General features: G+C 37.9%; 1 protein-coding gene across 1 annotated transcript; it reads right to left on the minus strand.

The window, feature by feature from the left end:
• Positions 1–214: 214 nt before the first annotated feature.
• Positions 215–5,529, minus strand: LOC113297587 (uncharacterized protein At1g51745-like). The gene is made up of 3 exons (XM_026546112.1): positions 4,980–5,529; positions 2,605–3,533; positions 215–1,896 (listed from the first exon to the last, which is right to left on the minus strand). The coding sequence occupies exons 1-3, from the start codon at positions 5,174–5,176 to the stop codon at positions 743–745; spliced, it is 2,280 nt and encodes a 759-aa protein (XP_026401897.1). The 5' UTR covers positions 5,177–5,529; the 3' UTR covers positions 215–742.
• Positions 5,530–10,751: the final 5,222 nt, after the last annotated feature.

Below are 10,751 nucleotides of genomic sequence, written 5' to 3' on the forward strand. Positions count from 1 at the left end.
ACACTATCAAGGGGATAAGATCTTATCAAACAAGTCGGTCAGAAGTTAATGCTTATGATTTTTGTTCGGACTAATGTTTATTTATGCGATTGTAAAGACCGGAAATACTACATACTACATGCCTAAACTATGTAACCCTTGACTAATAGAACCCATAAATAAATTTCTCCTTTTCAATAATCAATAAAATAAAATTGTGATAACAAACATGGAATCAAAACGTGAAGGCACGAATAAAACCGCCAACTTCATATCTTGTGAATGTTGTCTCTATCTTGTGTATTTCAATAAACAAACTAATTAAAGTAATCTGTAGTCTGTACTAAAAAAGAGGTTGCAGTAAAACTACTTTACATGAGTTAGCAAGTCCCTTTGAATTCAGATATATGAAAGAAATAAGAAAAATAACTATTGGTATTTTTGGACTGGGCTCTCTTACAAGTTCTTGGTGTGGAGTGGCGGCGCTATTCCCAACTGAAGGGATTAGCATTATCATCTGCATGCAAACCCTAATTCACCCAACAGCCTCAATATCCAACCAAGGAAATTGGATATATGCCGGCACAAGAATCACGTGCCTTTGATTTGGATAAAACTGCCTTTTCTTCACGCACATGAGATAGAAGTCTCACCATCGACACCTAAAATAGTTAGATGATGGCACCACCTTACTGCAATTGAAGTACAAGATTATCCCAAGTACAAGATTATTGCACCCATCAGAGCAATTAACATTGAGGGGTTATGATGGTCTTCTCTCTATATCGTCGTTAGTAGGGTTTGCTGTTCTAGACGGAGGTCTACCAACTGCTTCCGTTAACCTACTGAACGCAAGTTTCACGGGAATGCATGTTATGGTTGTAAGTTCATCATCATGTGCTTTAGTCAACCTGTTCATACCTTTCTGATTAGAAAGTCTATTGAGTTTCTGCTGTGTGGCAATTGAGGACAACATTCCTGTTCTTTGACTGGACAAATTTACTTTTTCGAGTAACTTCTCCGGGTACTTCTTTTCCAAAGCTTTCGAAGGATGAGGATGTGGGATTCGATGCATCACGGTTCTCCGTGCAGTCCTCCAAACAGGTGTAAGTGCTGCACTGCCATCCTTTTCTGTGGCTTCCTCATAGAAATCATTATTTCTGGAAAGGATAAGATCAGTTGAGTCGTCTCCAATGATTTCAATCTGAACAGGGTGCCCTATAATTGCCTTACCATTCAATCTGCTCATTAGAGAAACCAGTGGGACATGCTCTCCTTGATAACTTGTTGCTTGAACCATCAAATCCACATCTACCAACTTGGATTTCCTCCGACTACCAAATTGGTGGTGGCCAACATATATCGGATCATAACACTCTTCTGACTCATCCCAGTATCTTTTTACCGGTGCCCGAGATAGACCATCCATACCCCAAACGAAATCATCATCCGAAGCAATATCTTCTGTTTTTGCTTTCAACATTGGTTGGTATCTTTTGCCATACCCCAAATCTTGATTGTGAATTGGATTCTTGTCAAACAAATCACCTCCGTCATAATCATAACTAAAATCACCCTCACCTTGGTAGAAGCCCTGCCCCAAAGACCTTTCACATGAACTATTCCTTCCCCTACCTTCAAACTGACTGCCTCTATTTAATCCATTATAAATACCTCCATCCATTTCCATGGGTCTCTTCGATAAATTGCGACTATTTCTTTTACCTTTCAGTTGCCACTTAGATACCCCACCAGCATAAGTACCAGCACCGATTTGGGCACGAGGACGAAGATGAGACATGTGAGTCGTAGATGCAGACCACTCTAGATCCTCATTATTCATGCTTGCCCTCCGAACTCGGTAATTATTTACAAGTCTTCCAAAATGTCTTGGTCCCGTGTCAATGGGGACAGAACCTGTGCAGCCAATGCAAAATAGCGTGTCAACATAGGAATACAGAGCCAGGATTACTATAATGGGGTCTGACCACACAAACACTGAAAAGCAAAATAAAGGAAATAACAAAAGGCGGTGATGGGACAACTAGTGAAACAACAAAAGTAATACATGCCACCTTCTTTCAGAGAAGTGACCTTCTTCATTTTGTTGTGGTGGTACAAAAAGTAGTCTGGCAATGGGCCTGTTTCTCAATTGATTTGCGATTCCATTTAATCATGCTTCAAGAGCTGTGAAATGTTTTCACCAACTACTACCCAAACCAAAATACATTTGTTGCTTTTAAAGCTTATACTGTAAGAACTGAGAAATGTGCAAGGACTACCAAAATTTTTATTCCTCAACAAATTTTTCTTCTGTCGATCTAAACCTACAAAAAAATCTGTAAACACCCTCTAGAAAATAGAAGAAAAGAAAACGAGTTCCATTTTAAATATGTTATACACTTGTTAACATATCTATATTACATACTAAGGCATAACTGATTTTTCGATGCTCAATAAAATTGAAAAGATAACTATACTCAAAAAACAGACTTCATTTTCCCTTATCAGATTAGAAGCAAGGAAATACCATGCAACCAGATAGCATGTAACGAGAAAAAGCAGGCAGTTTGGTAAATGTAAAGGGTCCAAGTAATATAAAAAAAACATGTGTTTAAACCTAACCTGAAAAAACACCTGTCTGTTCATCCATGTCTCCATTTAGATAATCTCTCTCAGAAAAATCAGATTCCACCCCTTCTATTAAGCCAGAAGAACTGTCGTCCTCTGTGGACGAATCATCACTGCTTTCTGTTTCAAACTGAGATGGAGATATCTCCATCTGATCTGAAGGAAATTCCCTATGTTTATCACTTGGCACAGCTGAAAGATAGACAAATTGGCTTCTTTTTGCTTGGGTACCCCCTCCTGTCCGCTCCTTTTCTTCAGAAGCAGCACCACCATTAGACTGCAAAGAGTTAGATGCAAGCAGCTTTGCACTGCTTTGCAGTACTTGAATAGGAGGATGATGCATATCGTGTTTTTTTACAGGGGATTCATCAATTACAGCAACTGGTGTTCTTTTCCTTTTTAAGCTGAACGAGTTTTTAATGCTACCATAGTTGGCACCTTCTGCACTTCGAAACCCACTTGATGAGGTAGCCCTTTGCTCAAAGTCCTGCAAACCTCCCACCCGAGGTGTCGTTTCACACTTACCATTTTGCAAGCTCAATCGTTTCCCATTTTTATGTTTTTGGGCATGCAAAGAATTTTCTGTGTTCTCCTCAGACGAGCCCAGTCCATTTTGTGACTTAAGATTTAATAGTTTGCAATTAATATTACCTAACTTCCCCAGAGGAATACCCATCTCTTTCTTCACACCAATGTGCACTTTAGTCCTTGCATTATTTGCATTACCTAACTTCTGCTGCTTCCTCTCCAACTGCTGCTTCTCAAGCTCAAGAGCATGAAGAATAGCATCCTCTCGACGTGCATATTTCTCTCTTTTCTTTATGGGAGCACCCTGTGAAGATTCAGCTTTTTCAATACAATCATCAAACTCCCCACACCGAAATGCCTTTACACGCTTGGATTTCTCTAAATTGTACCAATCCCTAAAAAACAAATACCACAGATCAGGTAATTAATGGAATTACAGATATTTACAAAATATAGAAAATTTACAGAGAAAAAGTGGGGACTGCAGCAACCATTCAAAAAGTATGCTAAAGAAAACCGGTAATATGCACCCTGGCATTACAAGACAGATTATCTGCATCTTGAATAGTGACAGGATATGTGGCATATATAGTGAACCAATGCACTGTTTTTATAGAGATCAGGCATAAAATGAAACTTATGCAAGCAACATTACATTAATCATGGGATGCGCACAGACTGGTAAGTCTTGTTTTTTCGAAAAAGTTTATGGGGCTGATGACTCTTTATAATATAGTAATCCTCTCAAAAGGTTTTTTACAAAGAGAAGCGAAATGAAACAAACTGAGGAAGGTGCCGGTGATTCTACCGAAACATCAATCAGGAACCCCGAGAAGTACCAGCGCAGATCAAGAAACAACCTCCGTTGGACTATAACAAGTAACAAAGACTATCCTCTGGATTCCAGATACACAATAGGGAGCCTTAACATAGGTAACAGTACAATAATATAATAATTCACTAATGTATAAAGATGTAACATTTAACACAACACAGGCAGAAGCTACTAATAATAGCTGCTTATGAAGTGCTTTCGAAGTGTTGCGTGAATTTCTAGCGGAGAAAGGTGCACCAGGTTTGTGACTACTAAAAATATTAAAAATTGATTAGGTTTCAGGATTAACGTTTTTAACAAGGATATAGAAAGGTGACGGAATATAACTGCAAAGAAGGATCAGATATCAAGCTTCAACTTTTCGTGATAAGCCAGCACACCAAACAACTACCCTATCACCAATATTAACAGTAACACTAGTTCAAATATGAAGTTTTAGCTAGTTTAATGTCATGACACAGATATGTAATATGTTACAAGGAGAAGGAGAAGGAGAAGGAACACAAACGGAGCAATGTGCACTTAGGGTGTCGCCTTTGTCTATTGAACTGGAAATAACATCCTTAGTAGCATATAAGAGTGTCGCCTTTGTCTATCAAGTCATCATAAGGCACTTACTGGTATAATTTAAGATTAAATTAAAAATAAAATCGCTGCAACCTATTGTTTACAATTACTTTTGGAATGGTGTAAATCCCTAGCAACGCAAATTCAATTCTCAAGTTTTAGTTTATCAGCTCTATGATAATACATGCAACTAAGGCCGAAACCAAAACCTACAATCAATACCCATAACAGAAAAGCCTCAAATTTATCTGATCAATCAAGAATCCCATTACCTTTAAAGGACTACACAGAAGGTTGATTATTTTATTTCTGCCTATTAGTTTGTTTTGATCTGATACAGTTATTCAGTGAGTTTGAAGTGGTACTCTTTTAGCTAAAACATTAAAGGCAGCGAAACAAACATACAGAAAAAATAAAGAAAAGAATTTTAAGAACTTACACACTTGCATCTTCTCTACCAAGAAGTTTGACAGGAGTTCCTGATCTTGGTGACATTAGATGAGAATCAGCAAGTTCATCAGCACCAAGTATCTTTCCAGGCCACCATGAACCATTTCTTCTTCTAACCCAAACTATAGTACCAACACTACAATCAACTTCTATACCAGTTCCTTCAAACCCATCTAATATTCCCATTTTTGTAAGCCCTAAAAGTTAACCTAGATCAAAAAATATTCAATCTGTTATCCTCCTAATTCAAAATCAAAACTTCAATCATGCTAATAATTTTTTTCTTCTTCAACCTCCTGTAAATGACAAAGCAAATACGTAATGACGATATAGGATCGGATAACAATTAGAGTCTCTTCTTGCGATTCTTTTTAGGGTTTCCATTCAAATCTGAACCAATTTCATCTTTCTATAACTTTTTAAAGATTTTATTCATCAATTTCATTCAAGATTTAATGGATCAAACTAGGGTTTTTATTTTTCCTCTTTTGATTTTGAATGCACAGTTTTCATATTTATCTCTCTCTCTCTTTCTCTAACTCTTGATTGGTAACCCTTGGTTAGAGTTAGGTTTAAATCCTGGTTGGGCATTTAAAAAAGCGATATTAATTAGTTTCTCGTTACTTGCACGTGCGTGAATCTCGTGCTCTTCAAAAATTTGTGAAAGAAAGAGTGATTTGGTGCGTTGCTACAAGTCAACAATCTGAAAACTTGATAAAATCAATGACAATGGACTAAAAAGTGAGAGAATACTAAGAAGTAAATGTTGTTTGACATAGCGTGCGTTTGGATAGGTCTTGAAAATGTATTTTTCCACTTCTAGAACCTCGCGTTTTTAGGGGCCACTCAAAAGGATTTAGGGGCCATCAATTTATACCCATCCAAAAACTCTAGTTAAGGGGTACCCTATATGATATTGAAGTTACATAAATGCCCTTCTGGTAAAACCGTATAAAAACAAAATCAAAAAAAATTCTACTCATTTCAACTCTTCTTCTTCCAGTTTCATATCTTCCGATTGTGGAAGAAAAAAAACTTTCCTCGTTCAACCGAAACATCGCCGCGAATCGTAAAATCAAAACATCGTCGATTCGTTTATAAAACAATGGATAAGGGAAATGAAACCCACAGACCTAGAACCAAAATGTTGCTCGGGGTATCGATCCAAAGATTGGGATTTTAGCAAGAAATAAAGAAATTCTTGCTGCAAATGAAGAAGAACGCGAAGAACGCGAAGAACAAGTACCCGGCAATGTAGTCGGTGGTGGCGATTCCGATAGTCAAACACTTCGTCAACTTCAAATGTCCCCAATTAGGTAAGAATCTATCATTTTTGGTGTTTATTTCGCTTTAATTCGTCGAATCGAGAAAAAAAAATTCTAGGGTTTTCGGTTATTTATCCAGATTCGGACGATATTCATGCTCATTTACTTCCGAATGTAGTCGTGTTCTTCATTTCTCAAGAACATCGACAGTATTCGGGAGAAAGATTTGATGATTATCTGCCGAATATTGGTGGTCATATCTTCCTGGATACAAACTGCTAATAATCGGTAGTTTAATGAATTTTTTGGCTACCGAATATATTTAAGTAGACACAGAGTATTCGGAAGAACACTCACTACCGAATGTATATATTGAAAAAATCTCAAAATTTCTGATATAGGAAAAATCCCATTTTGGGGCCAGTATTTATTCGGAAGACAATATAATGTTTTATACCTCCGATCGTGTAGGATAAAATTTTAGAGTTTCTGAACTCCAGTTGATGAATATTCGGTTGTAAACATGTTTAGTTATATTTCGATTGTTTTTCATTCGGAAAAAATATGTGTCTTCTTACTTCCGAATTTGTACATTCGGGTTATAGATGTGCACTTTGTCTTCCGATTGTGTAGGATGAAAAATTTACAGCTTCTGAACTCCAATTGATGCATATTCGGTTGTAAACATGTTTAGTTATATTTCGATTGTTTTGTATTCGGGAACAGTATGTGTCTTTTTACTTCCGAATGTGTTCATTCGGGTTATATTTCCATACTTTGTCTTCCGATTGTATAGTTTGTAAATATTGTTCCTTTATTTGTTGTTTAGACAAAGTCGAGAAAGGAGGAAGAAAGTGACAGCTAGGGCTAGGAGGGAAAGGAGCGCCAAAGATAATTCAAGTGCTCAACAAAGCTTACAAGAACAAAGCAGTCAACAAAGAGTGCAACCAAGTGCTGAACAAAGTGTATAACAACAAGGCAGTGAACAAGGGGTGCTCAACAAAGTGCAGAACCAACTGCTCCACAAGTTAAACCCCACCATGAAATTGAACCAGTTGATCCAGTGCCAAGAGTAGAAGAAGAAGGACAACCAAGTGGTATCCAAAAAGCCAAAAAAGGAAAAGATGGTGTAAAGAAGGATATTGCTAAGAAAGCATCACATCTTGTCCCTCAGCACTTGAAGAAGAAGGGTATTCTAGCAGGCACAATTCTTGGGCTACCGGCGGATGGAGGAAAATTGCTATTTGGATACAAAGACTCACGGGCCAGAGAAATATACGAAACCGAGGTAATAAAATTACTATTTTTTTATTAATGTATTGTCTATGTGTTATATCGTAATATTTGTATTAAGGATTTTTTTTTATGTACTTTAATAGGATCATCAAGATGCGGTCCGTCTACTCAAACCTACCGCCGCACCAACAAAAATTCTTGCGTGGCCTTTATCCGGTGAATGTGAAAGGTTCAAGTCAATTGTTGCCAACTCGGGGTTAGCTAATGCCGCCGAGAATTCATTGTTGGAACATGATCGTGTGGCCATATCGGCGTTCGTGGAGAGAATGTATCCTGAGACCTATACTTTCCATATGCCGTTTGGGGAGATGACGATTACTCCGGATGATGTTGTGCAGATTCTTAACCTTCCCGACCAAGGCACAGCTGTGAAGTTTAACTACACAAAGCAGTTAAGTTGGGCACAACTTTATGCTCTAACTAAAAAGTGCTTAGGTTGGGATGAAGAGACAACAACAACAGAGTTTAGGAGGCATGCAAGTTACAGAACAAGACAGATCAACATTACAGCTTTGATGAATATGTTTCGAGGCACCTTGGAGAAGGAAAAGAATGGAACGTTAACTGATGAGCAAGTGAACCACGCTGCCACCGCATATCTCCTTTGTGTATTGGGATGTGTCATATTCCCCAATACTTCTGGAAACCGGATCGACGCCAACCTTATACAACTTTTGGATCCTCTCCATGAAGTCGGTGACTATTCTTGGGGCACGGCATGCCTAGCATTCTTGATGGAAGAGTTGAGAAAGGCTTCGAGGCTAGGAACCTGCCAAGTTGCCGGGAATGTGGCTCTATTGCAGGTTTTTTCTTTAACTCTATAACTCACTCTATAGTTATTCAGTAGACAATACATATGATGCATATCCATAACTCCAAATGACGCATATTCGGTAGGAAATTATCCATCTCTTTTCCCGAATGTTGGTTATTCGGTGGTTAGGTACTTACTTTGTTTTCCGATTATATACAATCGGAAATATTCTTTTGATATTAGAACCGAATATACAGGCCAGAAAAGCTATAGGTTACTGAACTCCAAATGACGCATATTCGGTAGGAAATTATCCATCTCTATTTCCGAATGTTTGGTATTCGGTGGTTAGGTACTTACTTTGTTTTCCGATTATATACAATCGGAAATATTCTTTTGATATTAGAACCGAATATACAGGCCAGAAAAAACTATAGGTTACTGAACTCCAAATGACGCATATTCGTTAGGAAATGATCCACCTCTATTTCCGAATGTTTTGTATTCGGTGGATAGGTATTCAGTTTTATTTCCGATTATATATAATCGGAAATAAAGTTTGGAAATTACTACCGAATATACAGGCCAGAAAAACTATAGGTTACTGAACTCCAAATGACGCATATTCGGTGGGAAATGATCCATCTCTATTTCTGAATGTTTGGTATTCGGCGGATAGGTATTCAGTTTTATTTCCGATTATATATAATCGGAAATAAAGTTTGGAAATTACTACCGAATATACACAATCTATTTACTAAAACTTGGTTTCTTATGTATATAGGCATGGATCTATGACCACTTCCCTATCCTGAAGTTGGCCGGAGAGAACCCGGGGTGGTGCAAAGGTACTCCTAGAGGAACAAAGTATATATTTGAAGACAACCGTTCTAGGACAAAAGAGAAGCAGTTGATTCGCATGAGGGAGATTTTGGACCAATTGAAGGCCTCAGACGTATGCTTTGATCCATACAAGGACGATCGATCCAGTGGGCATATAAATGTTCGGTCGGACTTGTCCCTTTATTTTGGACCGTTATGGCACCCCACGGGATATGTGATGTATAACCCCTCTAGGGTGATGCGACAACACGGTATATACAACAGCAACCTGTGTAGAAAATGGGGGATTACTACAAATTGGAGTTGGAGTTGTGCTCTTCTAGTGGTGATAATCTCACGATTGTTCACACAGGCCCACCTAATGTTCTTGATAACTGGGATAAGAGGAATGACTTCATTATCGACACTGGTAGACGAACCACCCGAGGTGATAAAAATTCTCCAGACTATATGAGTTGGTATAACAAGGTATCACACCCTTTGGTTATCCGTGAAATCAAATCCAACACTACTGCGGCGGGTTCAAGTTATAATTGTATCATCAAAGAAAAACCAGCTGGTTATGATAGACTGGTGCGTGTTCTTATATTTTTGTTCATTTTATATTATTCCTATAAATCTTAGGTAATTACCGTTTGATGTTATGTCATTACGTATAAAAAACAGGTGAATAGGTTCAAGCGTGTTTCCAAAATGTTAACTGCATGCCTGAAGAGCGGAGATCCCATGCCAGCTGAGAAGATTAAAGAGGCTATAGATCTAGTTGATAATATGGATAACGAAGATTATGCTGCCCAGTTTGGGGAGAAAGTCACGAAGAGGCATCAGCCCAAGGTGGCAGTATCAAAGACGGGTAAAAGAACTCGAGCTTCATCGAGCGCTGAAGCTGCTCCAACTGAAGCTGCTCCAACTGAAGGTGCTCAAACCCGTGGTCGTGCAGGACTGGGAGGTAGTCACGGTCGTAAAGTAAAGAAGAGCAGATAAATGACAATGATTTTTGTTGTACATTCGGAAATTTGTTTGGGTAACTAAGTTAGACAAGTTCAAATGATAATGATTTGTGTGGTATATTCGGAAGTTTTGGTAACTAATTTAACTTCCGATTATTTCAAAGACAAAATTTGAAAAGTATAAGTTTTTCCAAATTCTGATTTTTGGGCCATCGTACATTCGGAACTTTACAAAAAACCTATCCTCCGAATATTACAAGTTCAAAACAAACCACGCCATGGCTCCAGGTGGTTCCAAGGGCCAATATTGAAGGTTAGACATCCCATATTCGGAAGTTTTGGTAACTAATTTAACTTCCGATTATTTCAAAGACAAAATTTGAAAAGTATAAGTTTTTCCAAATTCTGATTTTTGGGCCATCATACATTTGGAACTTTACAAAAAACCTATCCTCCGAATATTACAAGTTCAAAACAAACCACGACATGGCTCCAGGTGGTTCCAAGGGCCAATATTGAAGGTTAGACAGCCCATATTCGGAAGTTTTGGTAACTAATTTAACTTCCGATTATTTCAAAGACAAAATTTGAAAAGTATAAGTTTTTCCAAATTCTGATTTTTGGGTCATCGTACATTCGGAACTTTACAAAAA

The sequence above is a fragment of the Papaver somniferum genome, chromosome 7, assembly GCF_003573695.1.
Source record: "Papaver somniferum cultivar HN1 chromosome 7, ASM357369v1, whole genome shotgun sequence".
NCBI classification, from domain to species: Eukaryota; Viridiplantae; Streptophyta; class Magnoliopsida; order Ranunculales; family Papaveraceae; genus Papaver; species Papaver somniferum.

Excerpts from the sequence above, each read along its gene's own strand:
- LOC113297587 (XM_026546112.1), bottom strand. The coding sequence starts at position 5,176 with ATGGGAATATTAGATGGGTTTGAAGGAACTGGTATAGAAGTTGATTGT. Across the intron at positions 3,534-4,979 it reads GGTAGAGAAGATGCAAGTGT|GGATTGGTACAATTTAGAGA; the intron begins GTAAGTTCTTAA and ends TTTGTTTTTTAG. Across the intron at positions 1,897-2,604 it reads ACAGACAGGTGTTTTTTCAG|GTTCTGTCCCCATTGACACG; the intron begins GTTAGGTTTAAA and ends TTGGCTGCACAG.